The 23420-nt window shown below is 43.5% G+C and overlaps 1 protein-coding gene across 1 annotated transcript in view; it reads left to right on the top strand.

Annotated features, from left to right (window-relative positions):
* The window catches only part of JAK3 (Janus kinase 3), a 244356-nt gene extending 229794 nt beyond the window's left edge, over positions 1-14562 (top strand). The window contains exons 20-23 of the mRNA XM_075850921.1: positions 1005-1177; positions 12095-12212; positions 13042-13152; positions 13528-14562. Coding sequence (XP_075707036.1) covers positions 1005-1177; positions 12095-12212; positions 13042-13152; positions 13528-13653 — 528 coding nt within the window. The 3' untranslated portion in view covers positions 13654-14562. The remainder of the gene's footprint in view (positions 1-1004; positions 1178-12094; positions 12213-13041; positions 13153-13527) is intronic.
* The last annotated feature ends 8858 nt before the right edge of the window (positions 14563-23420 follow it).

Here is a 23420-nt window from a genome sequence, read left to right on the forward strand (position 1 = left end):
ACAGAATTTTTTTCCCGTTTCCCACTGCATTATAAGGATCATTAAATGGTGCCGTGAAAAACTTGTCCCACAAAAAAACAAGCCCTAATATGGCTATGTCGATGGAAAAATGAAAAACTTATGGCCTTTGGAATGTGGAAAGGAAAAAATAACAATAATGAAAATGGCTGCGGTGACAAGGGTTAAAGCAACCATAGCTTACTAGCCGTAGGCTAAATTTAAAATATACAAAAGAATGAATTTACATATCCTATTCTATTGTTAGTCGACATGCAATAGGAGTGTACAACAATCCTTTACAAAATTCAGGTAAAGTTCTGGATGATACAAAGCAGAACAGTTACACAGAAACAAGAGTTTGGCAAGAGTTCACAGAGCTGCTAAGCAGGAAATACACAGTATACACGTATGACAGCTATATCCCTTGTGTGCTGAAAATGATTCATACCAGAGAGCTAACATGATAGTTACAAGTAATTTAATCTAAATTACATAGGAACATGTGCACGCCCAGACACCAGGCTAAGACCAAAACGCATAGGACCAATACAAACAATTGCTTTGGGGCAGCTCTCTAAAGCACAATACTCCTATCTGTTAAGTGTGCAAAAAAAAGCCCATGCAATAATATCATAAATCTCTTAATTCATATAAAAATTAATAAAAATCACTCGGGGTCACGACCGCAAATAGTAGTACAAGTAGTCATGGTAGTGTTGTATTACTTGCATGCTTTCTCTCTTTCTACTTGCTCTTTTTAAGATTTGTCCCATATGTCTTGTTGCTCTACTATTCGCTACACCACTTAGTTTCTTGCAACACTTTTTTTATTTTTGCTCTTGCAAGACTCCGGATTTTTAGAAGGCTTCAAATAACAACTACAATAGATTCTGAACTGTTGTCTGACTAGTAGAATTTTACTAGAACTTATTTATAATGTATCTGTCAATTTTATTTCCGTTGTGTTTATATTCACCAATTTCCTTATACAACCTGTTTTACAGGGCATGTTATACTTGGGATCTCAGAGATATCTTCATCGGGATCTGGCTAGTAGGAATATTTTGGTAGAAAGTCCAAACCATGTAAGAATTGGAGACTTTGGCTTGACAAAAATACTGCCACAGGATAAAGAATATTATGTGGTAAGAGAACAAGGACCGAGCCCTATATTTTGGTAAGTGAAAAAGAAGTAATAGGTCTTATCTATACTGTACAATACTAAATATTTGTAGATCTATTTATGGTGGCAATCCGTCCTACCAGGCGCTCAACATACCTCGTGTTTTTGTCCCGCCGAGATATAAACTGCTGCCACAAGGACCTGGCTTGTCTCCTTCTTCTCATTGAAATAGACATACACATTTGGCCAAGCTGAGCGTTCATGTTTATGTGGAGTTTGGGGGGAGATAGCTGTAAGTTCAATGAGCATGCGGCCACCAGCTATCTTGTGTCTATGGCCTGCCTAAAGGCAGAAATCAGAGAAAACTTTTGTTCTATTGTTGATCACAGGAAGCAATGGAAACCCTTGTGGCATGATCACCAACCCTGGGTCATAGATATACCTAGGCTGCCAGGTTATATTCAGTTACTATACCGTAGTATTAGCTTAGATATTAAGTATATCTAGGGGTCTAGGTATGTTTTTGCATATAACATATGCCATGAAGATACAAATGTAAAGAATCATTTAAAAGACTACAATAAGTGAGGAAAAAAAATACCCACAAAAGTTGTAAAAAACACAAGAACATCAGCATTTCAATATACAGGGGGGTGCATAGGTAGGTATACAGGGGGAGATTTTTCAAACTGTCTAGTTATAATTTTGTGAGGCAATTTTGAATGAAGAAACACAAGGCGATGGCATGATTAGAATAATAATTTGGTCCGATAAAGCCACCGTTAAACCTTCAGGAGCTGTTAATAGGCACAACTGTTTATTACTCAATAGAAAATCCCAATTGAAGAACAGTTGAATCACCCTGGGGTTAAAGTCTGGGCGCTCCTTTCATGTAAATGGGTAAATGGACCTAACTTCTACAATACAACAGAGACCCCACACCTATGACCTTAAGAAAATGTAATATCACAATTGCAGTTGGAGAATAAAAATGAAGACTTCTGTTTTCAGCAAGATGGAGCCCTCCTCACTATGCTTTAGCGGTGCGCCATTTTCTTGACAAAAAATGACCCAATAGGTGGATAGGTAGAGGAGGCCCAGTTAAATGGCCACCACGATCACCAGACTTTACCCTGATGGACTTTGTCTTTTAAGGAGTTATCAAGGAAAAGGTATATTGAAGAAAATCACACACGGTTGATAACATGATTCAGTTCATAAAAGGAATTTGCCAAGAAATGAATGCCAAGAAAAATTACAGCAACGTGTAAATAGTGAGGGCCACCAATGTGAGAATATAAGAGATTGTACTTTATGGTTTTGTTATTCTATAAAATACTATTTAACCCGTTAGTGACCGCCCATAGGGGTTTTTACGGTGGCCACTAACGGGCTTTATTCCGATGCAATTGGACGATGGAAAAACGTAAAAAATAGCTTGGTCATTAAGGCCTAAAATAGGCTGGACACTAAGGGGTTAAACTGTATACCTATCATTATTATTATATTTACCAATTATTTAAACGGTATACCTACTTATGCACCCCCTGTATTACTTATTCCTCATTGTCTTTCCGATAACCATAACATGCACAATAAATAACTTATTTACACTGTACAGTTAATTGCATAAAAAAAAGACGAAAAACTGTGTAGGAATTTATCACAACATTTTACGGTATAATCTAAATAATATATTATTTTTTTATTAGAAGGAAGTGTAAAATCATCCAGCAGATTTGTAGTTAGAAAGAAGGCATTAGTCCTGGCATGCAGCACCAGGAAATATTCAATCACAAGTAGAGAACTCAAGGAAATAATTCCGTCTGTACAAACCGTCATTTATAACGAAGTGAATCCATTGTGTCTTAATAGGGTTGATGTTCGCTAAACGTGGACGCAAAATATAAGAATTCATGCTGTAAATAGAGTAGCATTGGTCTGGTCATTATACAATCTAGTCTGGGCTGACAGAATTAATTTGAGTTGGTTCAAAGACAGAAGTCAATGCAAGTGAATATTGTGTAGAAACCGGAGTCACAAACAGACAAGGTTTTCAGTGAGGTGTTGAAATAAGCGACAAGAACGTAAGGCCCTTGTAACCGAGGTACAGGACATAGGAGATACTTATGATGTTGTAATGGACCAAAATACATTTTTAGGCCGAATTCACACGAGCGTGTGCGTTTTGCGCGCGCAAAAAACGCTGCATTTTGCGCGCGCAAAGGTCCATAAAAGCTCAGTGTGTCAGCAGCATATGATGCGTGGCTGCGTGATTTTCGCGCATGCCGCCATCATTATGACACTCTGCTTCTGTTTTCATTCACAGTTTTGACTACTGTAGCACGCATCACGCGCGTCACACGGAAGTGCGTCCGTGTGCCGTGCGCGGTTTTCACGCACCCATTGACTTCAATGGGTGCGTGATGCGCGTGAAACGGGCAAATATAGGACATGTCGTGAGTTTTACGCAGCGGACATACGCTGCGTGAAAATCACGGACGCTCTGAACGGCCCCATTGACTAACATAGGTCCGTGCGACGCACGTGAAAATCACCGGCGTAGCACGGACGTATTATACGTTCGTCTGAACAAGCCCTTAAAGTCATGAAAGTTTTGGAAGGCTTTTAGAAAACGCATATTGTTTGCCCCCTTTCTTTCTCATGCAGGTAATAAATGTCATGAAGAAGGAATTATTTTAATGAATTGGCACTAATAATTCTCATATTAGTCCGTTGGTTTATCTTAAAGCGTAACACCAATGCAAAATAAAACCTTCACACTGCTTCTAGATTCTCATATACATTACTGTGTGAAGCGGTTCCTTTCAAAGCACAACTGTTTATGCTGCAGACGACTTCTTCTACCTAACTCACTAACAGGAAATTGTTATATTTGTCTGACATAAGGGTATGTTCACACTGAGTTTTTTGCAGGCAGAAAATTCTGCCTGGAAAAATCAGCTCCGTTTTTTTTAAGTGGTTTTTCACCACACACGGTTTTTGATGCGTTTTTTGACGCGATTTTTGACGCTCTTTTTAGGCTTTTTTTTTTAGCTATGTCTTCAACAGAAAGATGGAATAACTGCGTTTTTTTGCCAAAACAAAGCGTCAAAAATCGCGGCAAAAAACGCGTCAAAAAGGTCTCCCATTGATTTCAATGGGGTTTTTGAGGCGGAAAATACCTTAAGATAGGGATTGTCGCTTCTTTTTACCGCGAGTGTTTTTTCTGCTTGCGGTACAAAAAAAATCGCCATTGGGAGTCAATTTCGGCAGTTTTTTGCTGTGGTTTTTGCAAAAATACTCAGTGTGAACAGGGCCTTACAAATATAGTGGAGCTGCAGTTTAGTCATGGTCACTCTGTCTATAAGCTTCCAATATACTTACCTCCCTAATTAGATCACCCCTCTCTCAGAGACTGCTTGCTTGAATCAGTGCCAATGCTGCTATAATCACAGGACTTTAGTGAGCTTCATTCACATCTGCGTCAGGACTCCGTTCATGGGTTCCGTCAGACCTTTCCGTCAGGGGAGCCCATGAACGGAATCCAAACTGAAACAATCGGAAACCATGGGCTTCCGTTTGCATCACTATTGATTTCAATGGTGACGGGTCCGGTGCAAATGGTTTACGTTTGTCACCACTGTGTAACGGTTCTGTTGTTTTGACGGAATTAATACAGTAGTCGAATGCGCTATTCATTCCGTCAAAACAACGGAACCCTTACACAACGGTGACAACTTCTTTGAGTTCTGAGCCCAGGGAATCCCCTGACAGCACTGTCCATATTTGGATAGTGAAGTCAGGGTTTTCAACTATGGAGTTCCCGGCCAGAGCTTTGCAAGATTGGAGATCTTGCAAAGCTCTGGCCGGGAACTCCATAGTTGAAAACCCTGACTTCACTATCCAAATATGGACAGTGCTGTTTAGGGACTCCTGTTTAGGAAAAGCCCTTTATGTCACTGTCCAAATATGGACAGTAGCTTCAGGGGCTCCCTCTGACCTCCCCTATTGATAGCATTAACCCTTCCGATAGATAGCTGTAGATAGCAACTCCCCCCCCCCCGCCCGGAAAAGAGCGCCGCTGTATCTCCCTGTAGAAGTGCAACTCCCGGGGTCCAGACCCCGCTCTGGCCGGAGATTCCGCTCCTGGAGAAGCCCCAGGCGTCACTCTCCATATATGGACAGTGACGTCACGGGGTTACTCCTGGAGCGGAATCCCCGGCCAGAGGGCTGCTGACAGCAGGGGATTCCACTCTTAGAGAGAGCCTCTGACGTCACCGTCCACCGTCCACCGTCCAGCGGAATCCCCTGCCAGACTATCTACATGGGCACTGTGGCACTATATGGGAGGTGTGGCACTATCTACAGGGGACACTGGCACTATCTAAATGGGTAATCTGGCACTCTGTGGGCTCTGGCACTTTATATGTAGGTACTGTGGTACTATGTGAGCACTGCGGCACTATCCACAATGGTCACTGTGGCACTATGTGGGTACTGCCATTTTATATGTGGGCACTATGTCACTTTATATGTGGGCACTGTGGTACTATGGGGGCACTGGCACTATCTATAGTGGGCACTGTGGCACTATGTGGGCACTGGGACTTTATATGTGACTACTATGGCACTTCACTGTGGCACCACCTACAGTGGGCACTATCTATGTGGGCACTGGCACTATCTACAGTGGGCACTGTGGCACTAGCTACAGTGAAAAAAGTTAGGGTCCGGCACACGATGAGGTAGGTAAAAAAATGCAATACTGTTTATTGGTATCAAATAATAAAACAAGAGTTTAAAATCCTGGGCAGAGACTGTGTGCCGAACCCTAAATTTTTTCTTGGATATATACCTACCTCCGATGTGGATTAATTGCCCGATTGATCATGGGTTGTGGCATCCTCATCCTGCTACAATGGTGAGCGGACCAACACTTTTGTTTTTACAGTGGGCACTGTGATACTAATGTGGGCACTGGCCTTATGTGGGCGTTATCTACAGGGACATTGCAGCACTATCTACATGGGTACTGTGGTGTTTTCAGGGGGTTGGGACAAAAAAAACCTGACAAATTAAATCCATCCTTTTTTTTTAGCGGCCATGAAAAACGGATGGAAAATAGGTGACAAACGGCCATTAAAAACAGACAGACGGACTGGAAATGGATGATTATTTCGAGACACACTGATGCAAAACGGCCATGAAAAACTGACAGTTGATCAGTTTTCAATGGCCATTTTTTTTTTTTTTTTTACTGTCGTCTGAATGTAGCCTTAGTTTGTAAATACAGGATAAAGAGATCATTGTATAAGATACTTGTCATCTGCATCTTGCTTAGCCCTGGGTGTGTTTCTCCATTGTTGGATTCAGTGTATGTGTATGGGTGTCTCCCCGGGTGTCTTAATATTTAGGCGGCTTTTGTGTCTATATTTGGAAGACTTACAAATGTCATTACTCATGTATTCCTTCGGGTACTGAAATAGCTGATATTGTGATATATGTTTTGCTTAACTGTCTGCGTCTGCATAATGTATCTTTAGTTCTATTGAATAGCATTTAAATTATAACAATATATTTAACATTTCCCCCTCTTGAGGGTGAGATACCTTGGAACCATAAAAATATACAAATTTATCATCAGACAATAGTCATAATACAATAGTCATTGGGTCTTCTTTTCTTCTTTTCTTTTTCTTCTTTATGAATATATTAATAAATGTCCATTGATCAAATAAATCAAATGTCCATAAATGATTTGCAATAGATTTATAATGTCCATTAATGTTATGTTATGGTAAACTGTGATTGGATACATATAAAAGGTAGATTTTAACTAAACCGATCTAAAATGATGAAGGCATCTTATCCTCATCATACGGTTTAGTTGTAGAATATTTCTGTGGTTGACTTTTTAGACTTTTCCGCATAAACATATTCTTTAGATTGTAGAATCCCTTGAAACTAATGTTGATAAAGTTGTAAAAATCCTTAAACGAAAGTTCATAAGCTAAAAACATAGAGATCAAATCCAAGTCCATATATTGCAGACACATAACTTTGTTGTCGTCCATGCAGTAGTACACATTCTTTACCTTGCACAGGCTTAGACAAATATATATTGAAATATTATTGGTTGTGCCGCCTTCCAAATGTTTTCATCATCGATTTTTTTAGTGTGAAATCACAGTCCATATTTGAATAACGTTGATATAAAAGCAAAGTCATATATTAAAAATATAGCACTTCTGATGTCTGTCATCCATTTCCTGAATGCAAAACCTGAAATACATATATTCCAGTTACTCCTCTTCTTTTTGAGAAGTAATCTCCAGGATTTAGCTTGTCACTTTGAAACAGCTGTGACGACTCTGGAAGGCATTGCTAGTGTGAACTTTGATGTAAGTTTCTTCATGCTCAGAAAGCATGTCAAGATTGTAGTACCCCGACACACCAGTCCATGTCAATCGCTCCACTCACCAGTCAATCAATCTTCACTTCTTTGAAGTGTCCAAGTTGGTATTAGGGTATGTGCACACACACTATTTACGTCCGTAATTGACGGACGTATTTCGGCCGCAAGTAGTGGACCGAACACAGTGCAGGGAGCCGGGCTCCTAGCATCATACTTATGTACGATGCTAGAAGTCCCTGCCTCGCTGCAGGACAACTGTCCCGTACTGTAAACATGATTATACTACGGGACAGTTGTCCTGCAGCAAGGCAGGGACTCCTAGCGTCGTACATAAGTATGATGCTAGGAGCCCGGCTCCTTGCACTGTGTTCGGTCCGGGACTTGCGGCCGAAATACGTCCGTCAATTACGGACGTAATTAGTGTGTGTGCACATACCCTTATTCTCCCCAGGAACTTGAAAACAACAAACTTGATGGCAAAATAATCCAACCAGCATCATATGAACGTTTCCAAACTCCAGTAATAATTGTCAATGATAAGAGTCATATGTAATGAACACAGTCCTTTAACCCCTTCGCGCTATTACGTCCTGGTTGCGGGGGTGATGTTCGGAGCTCGCTCACGCGCTGAGCGCGCTCCGTATGCTGCGGGTGTCGGTTATATTTTACAGCAGACACCCGGGACTAACAGCCGGGAGCAGCAATCACGCTGTTCCTGGCTGCTTAACCCCTCAAATGCTGTGGTCAATCGCAACCGCAGCATCTGAGGCGTTGAAAAGAGGAGGGCGGCCCCCTCCGACAGCTCATCGACCCCCCCCCCGCAGTGTGATCGGGGGGTGACGACTGTTGTTATGGCAGCCCAGGGTGCTAATGAGGGCCCCCAGGACTGCCTTCACTCTGCCTCTATTAGGCCCTGTGGCAGGGCTTAACAGAAACATGTAAAAATGACGATATACTGCAATGAGTTAGTATTGCAGGATATTGTATCAACTATCTAACGATCGCTGGCTCAAGTCCCCTAGGGGGGCTAATAAAGTGCGTGAAAAAAAAAAGTGAAACCGTTTTTTTAGTAGTGAAAAAAATATATATATTAAAAGTTAAAAAAAAAAACTTTTCCCATTTTCCCCCTAAAGTAAAAAAGTAAACAAAATTGGTATCGCTGCGTCCGTGAAAGTCTGAACTATTAGTCTGGGTTCACACTTATTTTCAGGCGTAAACGAGGCATTTTACGCCTTGAATTATGCCTGAAAAGACGGCTTCAATACGTCGGCAAACATCTGCCCATTGCTTTCAATGGGTTTGCCGATGTACTGTGCCGACGACCTTAAATTTTACGCGTCAGTGTCAAAAGACGGCGCGTAAAATTACAGCCTCGGCAAAGAAGTGCAGGACACTTCTTGGGACGTAATTTGAGCCGTTTTTCAATGAATCCAATGAAGAACAGCTCCAAATTACGTCCGTAATTGACGCTTCGCAAAACGCGAGTACGAGCAATTACGTCTGAAATGCAGGAGCTGTTTTCTCCTGAAAACAGCTCCGTAATTTCAGACGTAATGGTCGTTAACGTGTGCACATACCCTTAGGTATACACGAGGTAAACACCAAGTTTACGCCTGTAAATAGGTAGTGTGAACCCAGCCTTAGGCATCATTTACACGAGCGTAATATGCACGCGTGCTTTTCTGTTTACAAACATTCAAACGGAGTGTCATAATGATGGCGGCTGCGCGAAAATCACACAGCCGCATCATATACTGATCACACACGCAGCTGTTAAGTGCATTTTGCGGACGCAAAATGCCGCGTTTTTTTGCATGCGCAAAATGCACACGCTCATGTAAATCAGGCCTTATAGTGTTATTTACTGCGCACAGTGAACGCCGGGAAAAACAACAATTTAAAACTCCAAAATCGCTGTTTTTTTGGTCAACTTAGCTCTCCAAAAAAATATAGTAATAAGTGATCAAAAAGTTTCACTTACAAAAAGTGGTACCGATAAAAACGACAGCTCGTCCCGCAAAAAATAAGCCCACACACCACTCAATTGGTGAAAAAATAAAAGTTATGGCTCTCAGAATGTGGCGACACAAAACATTTATTTTTTTAACAAAAAGTTTGTTATCAAAAGTAGTAAAGATAAGTTGTCATTTTTACAGCACGGTGAAAGACGTAAAAACAAAACCCAAAAAGCAATTGAGGAATCGCAGTTTTTTCCAACTTCAGCCCACAAGGAATTTCTTTTCAATTTCCCAGTACATTATATGAAATTATAAAAGGTACCAAGACAACTCCTCCCACAAAAAATAAGCCCTCTCTTGGAATGTGGGGAGTGAAAAACAAAAATCAAAACATGTCTTCGTCCCGAAGGGGTTAAATTGGATCTGTCAGGCTTTCTATACCCTAGGTACTCTAGAGGGCATTCATCATGTTTCTAGAAGGTACTCACTCTGTCCTTGTATGCGCTTTAAGGGCATAACATATTGCGCACTTAAATGGCATATCAGTGGAAAATTGCAACTTTTACTTTGCACCATCCGCTGCACATTAATTTCTAATGAAATTAAGCATTTGGACCCCACGCCTGTGGGGTCAAAATGCTCACTACACCCCTGAAAATGCCTTGGTTTCCTAAATAGGGGTCACTACTTGGGGGTTTGTTTTACTATTTGACCTCAGAGCCCTGCAAGTGTGGGCCAATGCTGCAACTATTACCAAAATAGGCCTCAAGTGCACATGGTGCTCTTCACTTCTGAGCCCTATCATATGTCCAAGCAAATGATAAATGCCTGGAGGGGCGTAGTTTCCAAAATGTGGTTACTTCTCTGGGTTTACCACTATAATCTGGTACCTCAGGGGTTTTGCAAATGCGACATGGCGACTGAACATGGGGTATTGACGTACTCAGAAGAAATTGCTTTACAAATTTTGGGGTTTCTTTTTCTCCTTTATCTCTTGTGAAAATTGAAAAAATTCAGCTTTTTAGTGGAAAAAAATGTTGATATTCATTTTCATGGCCTAATTCCCATAAATTCTGCAAAACACCTGTGGGGTCTAAATGCTCACTATACTTCTAGATAGATTCCTTAAGGGGTTTATTTTCCCAACTGGAGTCACTTTTGGGGTGTTTCCATTGTTTGATCCCTAAGGGACTTTGCAAATGCGACATGATACCCAAAAATCATTCCATGAAAATTTAAGCTCCAAAAGCCAAATGGTGCTCCTTCCCTTTTAAGCCCTGTGGTGCGTCCAAACAGCAGTTTATGACCACATATGATTGCCGTACTGGGATGAAAATGCTATACAAATTTTGGGATGCTTTTACTTTCTTAATCCTTTGTGGAAATGAAAAAAGTCTAAGTTTTATTGAAAAAAATGTTGATTATTATTTATTTATTATTTTCAGGGCCCAATTCATATGAAATCAGAAAAAAACCTGTGGGGTCAAAATGTTCACTATACATCTAGATGAATTCCTTGAGTAGTGTAGTTTCCTAAATGTTGTCACTTTTGGGGGTTTCCACTGTTTTGGTCCCTCAGAGGCTTTGCAAATGTGACATGGAACCCAAAAACCATTCCAGCAAAATTTGAGCTTCAAAAGTCAAATTGCGCTCCTTCCTTTCCCAGCCCTACCGTATGTTCAAACAGTAGTTTATTACCACATATGGGATATTGCTTTTTCTCCTTTATTCCTTCTAAAAAATGTAAATGTCTATGTTTTTTCTGAAAAAAATGTAGATTTTCATTTTCACTGCCTAATTCCAATAATTTCTGCTAAAAAACGTTTGATGTCAAAATGCTCACTATACCCCTAGATAAATTCCTTGAGGCGTGCAGTTTCCAAAATGTGGTCACTTTTCGGGGGTTTCCACTGTTTTGGTATTACAAGACCTCCTCAAAACTGACATGGTGCCTAAAATATTTTCCAATTAAAAGACCTATAGTGATGCTTGGAAAACATCCTAATAAAAAGAGGGCACCAAAATCCACTGATGCTCCTTTGCTTATGAGGCCTGTGTTTCAGTCCAGTACCACGCTAGGGCCACATGTGGGATATTTCCAAAAACTGCAGGATCTAGGCAATAAATATTGAGTTGTGTTCTCTGGTAAAATTTCCTGTGTAACAGAAAGAAATGGATTAAATATTAATGGTTAAGAAACATTTTTAATGATGTTTTGAATACTATAAGGGGTGCAGTTTCTAAAATGTGGTGATTTATGAGGAGTTTCTAATCTATAGGGACCTCAAAGTCACTTCAGAACTGTACTGGTTTTCTCAAAATGTTGGTGTTTTTCACAAATAAAGACTGAATGTATCGACCAAATTACCACTAACATAAAGTACAATGTGTCACAAGGAAACATTCTCGAATCGCTTCAAAAAATAAAAACAGGCTGTGTCCTTAAGCGGTTAAAAAGCTTGTTGTTTGTTGTTTTTATATTTTTAACCTACACATATCATATCATATCAAATATTACTTTGTTACATCTTGGTATGTCTTTTTTAACTTCCTAAATGGATGTTAGCTACTCATTATTTATTTTCTTTCTTTCAGGCATGCCCCTGAGTCACTTTCAGACAATATTTACTCCCGTGAATCAGATGTCTGGAGTTTTGGGGTCCTACTTTATGAATTGTTTACTTACTGTGAAAGAAGCTGCAGTCCATCAGTTGTAAGTCACTGCAACATTAAACACCTATTATAAGCTCTATGAATATCCAAATACATATTATATTTGGAATTTTACATGGAGGACATTACTGCTGCAAGTAGAAGAAAAGAACAGGAAATAAGGCAGTGTCGTATTGGGTAACGGCGCCAGGCTCTGGAAGACAAGGAGTGAGGCTAGATGAGTTTGATCAAGGTGATCTTTTTATTCAAGTGAATCCATCAATCATCCAAAGATGATTATCCATCAAAACAAAACTCTGACATAAATCATATTCCAAGAGTTGGAAACACTGTAATGAATAAATGTACACTGAAAAATCGAAAAATGTGAATGTTATGTACTGTTTTGAGTAAACTTGGTGTTAATTTTAAAGCCATATGGAGGGTTATTTTCCCACGACGGCATTGGTGATTGTAAATGAAAAATCAACTGCTGTGTACCAGGTCTTTTCAGGTTTTTTTTATTGTGTATAGAAGCACCTTACACATGCAAACATTGTAAACTGACATGACAAAGGGACCAGTCCGGTCCAGAAACGTGTCGTCGTTTGAATAAAAAGATCACCTTGATCAAACTCACCTAGCCTCGTTCCTTGTCCACCAGAGCCTGGCGCCGTTTTTCCTGTTCTTTTCTTCTATATGCTTTGTCCCCGGTACCAAGGAATTATCACCGAGGGACAGCAGTGGGTGGCAGCCGGCAATCTACACCATCTCATTCCACGCATAGCCTCAGAGGAGCGCCGTTGATCCCTCACCTTTTCCATTCCGCTGTGCAGCACATTACTGCTGCAAGTCAACTATCCAGTAAAAATATGTATTTCCTTTCCTAGGAATATCGTCGTATGATGGGACCTTACAATTCCCAGCAAACTGTTTGTGGGCTTGTGGTACTGTTACGAGATGAGAAAAGACTTTGTTCTCCACAAAGTTGCCCAGTGAAGGTAAGCACAATCAGAACACTTTACCCAGAATATTGCGACCATGGCTCAGCCATGTTAACAAGCGGCCATGACATCAAGGGGAGGACCCAGGCACTATAAATGGACCTGAATTTTAAATTAAACTCTATGAGAATGTCAGTTTGTCTTAAGAACCATGTCCATATTAAAGTAAAAAATCAATTACGAACAACCACTTTAAGCATTCTAATCTTGTGAGACTCAATGATCGAGCCAAATGAGCAGTTGTTGTCAACTTGGAAAATAAGACATAAACTGACGAAGGATCAATATTTAACAATACCGATATCCAATTCATGTTCATTAAGCCACTCTCCGTCATTTGTTGCATAGCAATAATATCTATCTTTATTGCAGGTATATAAAATGATGCTCTCCTGTTGGTCAATCCTACCAGCTGAGCGGCCAACATTTAGTGTGCTAGAGAATCAGTGTGAACAGCTCCGCAGAGTGGATCAGAGTGGGACCAGCAATCTGAACTGAAGCCGATCTTCATATGTGTTGCTGTGTAGTTAGAGTATATAATCTGTACAATCTCTGTAAAGATTTACAATGAAGACAGGTACAAGCACACGTGCATTCAATCTGACACATATTACTGTACGTTCATTTCTTTTAGTTACATTTCCTACAGCCTGCTCTTTTATCGTTTATTTTTTTATACTAAAACTCAAGCCTGGTTAATGTATTTATTCGTACATTTATTATTTGGTACATATACAACTGTTTTATGAACATTAAAGTGTGTTAACAAAAAGTGACACCCCAGTTGAACACCGCTATGCATGAACCCACGTCTTTGTGCCTAGTTGTTTATAGTCTCCAATGGTTTAGTTTTCAGTCCCTGCTTTCCAGTGATTTAGTGTCCTGTTACTCATCTCCATTGGTTTAGTGCCATATCTCTAGTGCCCAGCAATTTAAAGGGGTTGTCCACGTTGTACAGTTCCTTTTTGCATTAAAGGTTCCCTAACGATAAGCTGCTGGGACACCTAGTGATTACCTGTTATCTGTTGGAGACTTTGGCCAGCAGTGTTCCATTCTCCGGCAGTGCCTCCACAGGGAAAATAATGCATTACACAGTGTTTTATAAAATTGACAGGCTGTTCATGTAATGTAACAACATTCTGGGTTCTCCAGAGTACGAAGCAGTCTTTGTAGCAGCTTTCCAATCTGGCTAAGGGTCCTGAACACAGGATGGTCCTCTGTTACTTGAAAATCACAATGCACCCCCTAGGCAAGGCAGTTAGTCCTAACCCTTAGTTGTGGATTTAGACAAGTAAGTAATTGTGCATAATATCTAACTTAATCCATTACTAATATTTTATGTATGTACAAGCATATTTTATCATATTGGAAAAATACTGTGCAAATACAATGATAAAAATTATAAACTCCAACATGGATGTTGACACAAAGTGTGTAAAAGTTTTTATTTATTTTTCTTAAGTGCGTTTCACAAAGGCCAAAGCATTTATTTCGATCTCATGGTAGGATAAGTAGAGAATAAGGCTTCGTTCACATCCGTTTGTGAGTTCCGTCAGACCTTTCTGTCAGGGGAACCCACGAACGGAAACCAAACAGTTTTTGTTTGTCTCTGTTGAGTAAGGTTTCCGTTTTGTTTGAGGAATAAATAGCGTAGTCGAAAAAAACTGAATCCTTACTGAACGGAGACAAAAGAAAACCATTAGCAACGGAAGCGATGGTAATGCTAACGGAAAGCTATGGTTTCCGTTTGGTTTCCGTTCGTGGGTTCCGCTGATGGAAAGGTCTGATGGAACCCACGAACGGAACCCCAATGCAGATGTGAACGAAGCCTAAGTGTGTGGTTCAGAAAATTCCATCCATGCAAAAATTCTAAAATGTTGTTTTATTCATATACATAAGTGTGTAGCCCTGTGTTTCAGAACTGTAATTATAAACGCCCCAACCTAATTACAGTAAATATATAAATACATTGAGTAATGATCTTATACCATGTTATATATTTCAGTCATCTTCAATTAAAAAATAATAATTCTAGAGAGGAATTTCCTTAATTAATAAAGTGGTTGTCACTGTGACCCATGTGATATTTCATATAAACCTATAAGCATCTATTATATATTTTTTTAGTGTACTCCAGTTGAAGTGAATAAGAAAGAAATAATATACCATCTCACGGCTGGCGTACATATACACCATCATTGTGCGCTAAGAAAAAGATCTATGAAGACTGGTTTGCATACACCAGTTTAAAAAGGCGCACGGCTCCTAATAAATTTGGTGCATATTGGACTGGCTCAGGGCCGGCCTTAGGATAGATGGTGCCTCGTGCAAAATAATCTTTCGGCGCCCCACCCCCATCATTAAAAAAATGCCCCGTAAAAAAATTATAATGCCCCTTTAGTGCCCCCATACAGTATAATAATAATATTTAATAATATAATATATTACAACCCCTTCAAGGACACAGTATTTTGTCCTCTAGTTGTGCCCACAGTATTATGCCCCCTGTAGTAACCCTACAAAGTATAATGTCCGCTTAGTAGCCCCCACACAGTATAGTGCCCCCTGTAGATTTTGCCATACAGCCTCCCTGTAAACAGTGCCATAATCCCCCACCTCCACTTTAAGACCATTAGCCCCCCACTCACAGTAAAATGACCTTCATCCCACTACTCACAGATCCCCCCTGTAGGTAGTGCCACAGAGCCCCTTGTAGGTAGCGCCACATAGCCCCCTGTAGGTAACATCACACAGCCCCTTGTAGGTAGTGCCACACAGCCCCCTTGTAGGTAGCACCACAGAGCCCCCTTGTAGGTAGCACCACATAGCCCCCTTGTAGGTAGCGCCACACACCCCCCTTGTAGGTAGCGCCACACAGCTCCCTTGTAAATAGCGCCACACAGCCTCCTTGTAGATAGCGCCACACAGCCACCTTGTAGATAGCGCCACACAGCCCCCTTGTAGATAGCGCCACACAGCTCCCTTGTAGAGAGCACCACACAGCCCCCTTGTGGAGAGTGCCACACAGCCCCCTTGTAGAGAGCGCCACACAGCCCTCTTGTAGAGAGCGCCACACAGCCCCCTTGTAGAGAGCGCCACACAGCCCCCTGTAGGGAGCACCACACAGCCCCCTGTAGAGAGTATCTCTACAAGGGGGCTGTGTGGCACTCTCTACAAGGGGGCTGTGTGGTGCTATTTACAAGGGAGCTGTGTGGCTCTACCTACAAGGGGTCTGTGTGGCGCTACCTACAAGAGGGCTGTGTGGTGCTACCTACAAGCGGGCTGTGTAGCACTACCTACAAGGGGGCTGTGTGGCTCTACCTACAAGGGGCTAGTAAGGAGTGCCACACAGCCCCTTGGTAGGGAGTGCCACACAGCCCCCTGGTAGGGAGTGCCACACAGCCCCCTGGTAGGCAGTGCCACACAGCCCCCTGGTGGGCAGTGCCACACAGCCCCTTGGTAGGCAGTGCCACACAGCCCCCTGGTAGGGAGTGCCACTCCCTGGTTGGTAGTGCCTCACAGCCACCTTGTAGATAGCGCCACACAGCCCCTTGGTAGGGAGTGCCACACAGCCCCCTGGTAGGCAGTGCCACACAGCCCCCTGGTGGGCAGTGCCACACAGCCCCCTGGTAGGCAGTGCCACACAGCCCCCTGGTAGGGAGTGCCACACAGCCCCCTGGTTGGTAGTGCCTCACAGCCACCTTGTAGATAGCGCCACACAGCCACCTTGTAGAGAGCACACCACAGCCCCCTTGTAGAGAGCACCACACAGCCCCCTTGTAGACAGCGCCACACAGCCCCCTGTAGGGAGCGCCACACAACCCCCTGTAGAGAGTGCCACACAGCCCCCTAGTAAGGAATGCCACACAGCCCCTGGTAGGGAGTACCTCACAGCCCCCAGGTAGGGAGTGCCACACAGCCCCTTGGTAGGGAGGGCCACACAGCCCCCTGGTAGGGAGTGCCACACAGCCCCCTGGTGGGCAGTGCCACACAGACCCCTGGTAGGGAGTGCCACACAGCCCCCTGGTTGGTAGTGCCACATAGCCCCCTGGTAGGGAGTGTACACAGCCCCCTAGTAGGCAGCGCCACACAGCCCACAGCCTCCTTGTAGGTAGCGCCACACAGCCCACATCCCCCTTGTAGGTAGTACCACACAGCACACAGCACCCTTGTACATAGCACCCCCTCCTGTAGATGATAGCACCACTGTAGCTCCCTGAAGGTGCGGAATCCCCGTGTGGCCGGGGATTCCGCCCCTGGAGCGCTCTGCTTGATTTCTCTGTCCATATATGGACAGTGACATCAGGGGAAATTCCTGAAGCGGAATCCCCGTCCACAGCGTTGCCGACGCTGTGACCGGGGATTCCACTCCAGGAGAAGCTCCTGTCGTCTGTGTCCATTTATATATGGACAGAGATGTCAGGGGCAACCCCAGTGCTGGAGTCCCGGGCATAGCACTATTAGCGCTCTTTCTTGGACTCCAGCTTTGCTCCTGACATCACTGTCCAAATATGGACAGTGATGTCACGGCAACCCTAGAGCCGTAGTCCCAGGCAGAGCGCTACTAGCGCTTTGCCTGGGACTCCAGCTCTGCTCCTGACATCACTGTCCATATATGCACAGTGATGTCAGGGTCAACCCTAGAGCCAGAGTCCCAAGCAGTATTAACGAGAATATAATGAGGATCCTGGGTAGTTGGCGGGCACAATATACAACTGACAACAGAATGCCTACAGGCAAATAACCCTATTTCCCAACTACCCTAAAAGTAAAATAAATTCTTTATTGTGCTATATATAACAAATTGAGAGACCACACATAGAGATATTAAAATTGTAGGAGGTTATTGCAAGTGCAGCGGTGTAGAGACACCCGGCGTAAGGACCATTATTTCTAACAGTCAATTAGTTAGATTGTCTAAGTTGTCCAACAGTGAGTCCGGCATAACGCAGGAATAAAAATAAAAGAAGCCCCCCCCCCCCCACGACATGCTTCGCTACTAAGTAGCGTCCTCAGGGTTACACGGGGCTAATGGCGGCGCGCCGAGAAAGCTCTTCCTATTATAAAAAGTTCCACTGACATGCATAGGGGGTGTGTCAGTAAGAATGGCAGGTCATAGTGAATTGACAAGCAGAAAGAATGGATTGTCGAATGAGGAGGAACATAAGATGAGCCAATAGGAGGCTGGGGAAAGCGCATGCGCATATATGACAGATAAGGACATAGTATAAATGGTCCATAAAAAGTCAGCGTATGCCCGCTGAATATATGAAAATCAGCGAAAAAATTACGCATGCGCAGATAGACAGTGATGGGACTTAGACTTATTTCCGTGGGTAGTAGAGACCCAAAAGTACGCGCATGCGCATCTGTGAGAAATAGGACTTAGTGTAACAGCAGTCAATTATTGCAGGGTACCCAAGGTAGGTATTAGAGGATAGTAAATCTGATTAAATAGAAAACATAATATGAGCCACATTAAAGGGAAGGTACAGAGCGTATATATCGGCATGCAAATAAAGGCGCTCAACCAAGAGGCATGCAAATAGTATCCTCCGTAGAGGCACAGATGAACCTTAAGGTACTATGAAAAATATGGAAATGATTGATTAAAGGATAGCCATTCGGCATACATGAGGGATGGAACGTATGGAAGATACAGGGAGCTACCATACCTGTGTGGTCTAAACTCATAAGATTAGTACGTACGATGTAGAGGAGAACCTCTACACCATTAGAGGTGTATATATTTAAAAAATAAAAATGATTACATATATATTTATTTTATTATTGGTATATAACGCAGGTGCAGGGTTAGTCCACAGAGTAGCCTGTGTTCCCCCACTTAAACAAGGGAACCCCAAATAAACACCAGTAAATAGGTCCTACACGGGATCAAAGAAAGGCAGTAAAGGTAAATCCCTCATTAAGACCCAAAGGGGTCACGATATTCAAGCGGTGAATCCACCGTGCCTCCTCTTGCAAATGTCTCCAATCTAGATTACCAGCCCTAGGGCCCAACTTAATTTGGGTAACACCACAGAATTTAAGTAATCGAGGGTTGCCCCCGTGAAAATTGTGAGTGTGTCTTGATAAAGTGGTATCTTCGTTGTGGTTGATGGTACTGAGGTGTTTCGAGATTCTTCTCCCTAGTTCCTGAATGGTCTTACCAACACATAGTTTAGGACAGGGGCATTTAACGATATATACAACTCCACTGCTTTGACAGTTCATGAACTGTTTGATCTCGTATGATTTGCCATCAATTGGATTGGTGAACTTCTTGACTGTTGGCATAAAGGGGCAAAAGAAACATCTGCCGCAAGGGTGAAATCCCTTTATTGGTGATTTTAGCCAAGTTGATGGAGTGCTAGATCGTGTGGAATAGTGGCTATGTACCAGTAATTCCCGTAGATTTCTCCCCCTTCGGTAGGTGATACTTGGGTTAGCCGAAATGGCATCTTTCAGATCGGGATCGGCGTTGAGCACGGACCAATATTTTTGCAGAATATGAATAACCTGGGGAGAGCATACATCAAAGGTACCTATACAACGTATGGCACTGGATGATCCGGGCACCACAGGTTTGGTTCCCCTATTTGAAAGTAGCTCGTGTCTGTCAAACGCCCTGGCATAGGCTCTATGTAACCACTTTTTTGGATATCCTCGTGCCAGGAATTTGTGATAAAGCCCATCACATTCCACTTGAAAGGATTGTTCATTAGAGCAATTCCGCTTAGATCTAAGGTACTGGCCTATTGGTATTCCGTTCTTAAGGGCAGGTGGATGGTGACTTTCCCAGTGTAGGAAACTATTGGTAGCCGTTGCCTTCCAGAAAATATCAGTTTGGACACTGCCACCAGGGTCCAAAGAGATCTTGAGGTCGAGGAAATTGATCACATGGTCATGCATCTCATAGGTAAACCTCATTCTGATAGAATTATCATTAAGTATGGACATTAAATCAGTGAATATATTGGCATCCCCATCCCAGAGGATGAGAATGTCGTCAATGTATCTCCCCCAAAAAGAAATGTGAGATGTGAAAAAAAATAAGTCGTCAGACAAAACGATTGTGTCTTCCCACCACCCCAAAAAAAGGTTAGCGTAAGTTAGTGCACAAACAGAGCCCATGGCCGTGCCCTTTATTTGATGATAATATTTGTCATCAAAAATGAAGAAATTATGTGTGAGCAGAAAACGTAAGAGTGATAACACAAATTCGTTGTGTAAATGAAATTGGGTGCCTTTAGTGCTCAAAAAATGTTGGTGTAAAGGATCTGCCAGGCACAGCTTCGGGGTTAACGCCCATAGATAATCAGTCTGCACCTGCTTCTATGTCTGTGAGACTGACTCCATCTTCCACCACTCAGGGTGGCAGGCTTAGGAGTGGGAGAACCTATCACAGCCTGGCCAGACGGAGCTAGCTCCCGCCCTCTGTCTATTTATACCTGCCTTTCCTGTTCCTCCTTTGCTTGTGATTCTTCTCGTGTGGTTTCCTGGCCCTTGTACTATTGTCCCTGCTTCATATTGACCCCGGCTTGCTGACTACTCTCCTGCTCTGCGTTTGGCACCTCGTACACTCCTGGTTTGACTCGACTTGTTCACTACTCTCCTGCTCTGCGTTTGGCACCTCGTACTCTCCTGGTTTGACTCGGCTCGTTCACCACTCTTGTTGCTCACGGTGTTGCCGTGGGCAACTGCCCCTTTCTCCCCCTAGCTCTGTGTACCCTTGTCTGTTTGTCTGTCGTGCACTTATTGAGCGTAGGGAGCGTCGCCCAGTTGTACCCCGTCGCCTAGGGCGGGTCGTTGCAAGTAGGCAGGGACTGAGTGGCGGGTAGATTAGCGCTCACTTGTCTGTCACAAGCCCATACCTAGTCTACCCTGGTCCCTGACACCACTATGGACCCCCTTGAGACCCTGGCTCAGCAAATGCAGGGTCTCTCCCTACAGGTCCAGGCCCTGGCTCAGAGGGTCAACCAGCCTGATGCTACCATGGTAGTCCCCCTCACCTCACCTCTTGAACCCCACCTCAAGTTGCCCGACCGGTTCGCAGGGGACCGGAAGACTTTGCTCTCCTTTCGGGAGAGTTGTAGGCTCTATTTTCGTTTAAAGCCCCACTCCTCAGGTTCTGAGAGCCAGCGGGTGGGTATAATTATGTCCCGGCTCCAGGAAGGGCCCCAAGAATGGGCCTTCTCCTTGGCTCCTGACACCCCTGAACTTTCCTCCGTTGATCTTTTCTTTTCTGCTCTCAGACTCATCTATGACGAGACTGACAAGACTGCCTTTGCCGAGAGTCAGCTGGTGAACTTACGTCAGGGTAAGAGACCTGTTGAGGAGTATTGCTCTGACTTTAGGAAGTGGTGCGTAGCCTCTCGGTGGAATGACCCTGCCTTAAGGTGCCAGTTTAGGTTGGGTCTGTCGAACGCCCTGAAAGACCTGCTAGTTAGCTATCCCTCTTCTGACTCCCTAGACCAGGTTATGGCTTTAGCGGTACGACATGACCGACGTCTCAGGGAACGACGACTTGAACGTCTTGATGTTTTATCCTCTGACTCCCCCATGATGCCTCCCGAGGTTCCGTTGCTTCGTTCCTCCCCGGAAGACTCGGAGGTACCTATGCAACTCGGGGCCTCCGTGTCCCCCCAACAACATAGAGTTTTCCGCAGGAAGAATGGTCTCTGCTTCTACTGTGGGGATGACAAGCATCAAGTGAACAACTGTCCTAAGCGTAAGAATGCAGCCGGAGAACTTACGCGCCTAAGTGATCATCGGGGAGGTCACTTGGGCGCACAGGTATTTCCCATAAATATGAAACGTAATAAAATTTTGCTTCCCTTTCAGGTCTCTTTTGGTGGTAGGTCTGCTACCGGCAGTGCCTTCGTGGATTCAGGGTCGTCCGCTAATATCATGTCTGTGGAATTTGCTATGTCTCTAGCTATGCCTTTGATTGATTTGCCTAAACCTGTCCCGGTAGTGGGTATCGACTCCACTCCTCTTGCTAATGGTTATTTTACACAGCATACCCCTGTTTTTGAACTCCTTGTTGGCTCCATGCATTTGGAGCAGTGCTCTGTACTGTTAATGCAGGGATTATTGTCCGATTTGGTTTTAGGCCTTCCCTGGTTGCAGTTGCATAATCCCACGTTTGACTGGAATTCTGGGGACCTTACCAAGTGGGGTAATGAATGCTTGACGTCATGTTTTTCTGTTAATTCTATTTCTCCCCCTGAGGAGGTGAACATGCTACCTGAGTTTGTTCAGGACTTCGCTGATGTTTTCTCTAAGGAGGCCTCCGAAGTGTTACCTCCTCATAGAGAATACGATTGCGCCATCGATTTGGTACCAGGAGCTAAGCTCCCTAAGGGTAGGATATTTAATCTCTCTTGTCCCGAACGTGAAGCCATGAGAGAGTATATCCAGGAATGCCTGGCCAAGGGTTACATTCGCCCCTCTACTTCTCCGGTAGGTGCTGGCTTCTTCGTAGGGAAGAAGGATGGTGGTCTTAGGCCATGCATTGACTACCGAAGCTTGAATAAGGTCACTGTAAGGAACCAGTATCCCCTTCCTCTGATTCCTGATCTCTTTAATCAGGTTCAGGGGGCCCAACGGTTCTCTAAGTTTGATCTACGGGGGGCTTATAACCTTATCCGCATCAAAGAGGGGGATGAGTGGAAGACTGCGTTTAACACGCCCGAAGGTCATTTCGAATACCTTGTCATGCCCTTTGGATTGTGTAATGCTCCCGCGGTCTTCCAGAATTTCATAAATGGGATTTTAAGAGACTACCTGGGGGTATTTCTTATAGTGTACCTTGATGATATACTTGTGTTTTCCAAGGACTGGTCCTCCCACATTGAGCATGTCAGGAAGGTGCTCCAGGTCCTTTGAGAAAACAAACTGTTTGCGAAGACCGAAAAATGTGTGTTTGGGGTGCAGGAGATACCATTTTTGGGCCAAATCCTCACTCCTCATGAAGTCCGCATGCACCCTGCCAAGGTCCAGGCTGTGGCGGAATGGGTCCAACCTGCCTCCCTGAAGGCGTTACAGTGCTTCCTGGGGTTCGCTAATTATTACAGGAGGTTTATTGCTAACTTCTCGGTCATCGCTAAGCCTTTTACGGATCTCACTCGCAAAGGTGCTGATCTCCTCCACTGGCCTCCTGAGGCTGTCCAGGCTTTTGAGGTCCTTAAGAAGTGCTTTATCTCGGCCCCGGTGCTGGTTCAGCCCAACCAAATGGAGCCATTTATCGTGGAGGTTGACGC

The sequence above is a fragment of the Rhinoderma darwinii genome, chromosome 1, assembly GCF_050947455.1.
Source record: "Rhinoderma darwinii isolate aRhiDar2 chromosome 1, aRhiDar2.hap1, whole genome shotgun sequence".
NCBI classification, from domain to species: domain Eukaryota; kingdom Metazoa; phylum Chordata; class Amphibia; order Anura; family Rhinodermatidae; genus Rhinoderma; species Rhinoderma darwinii.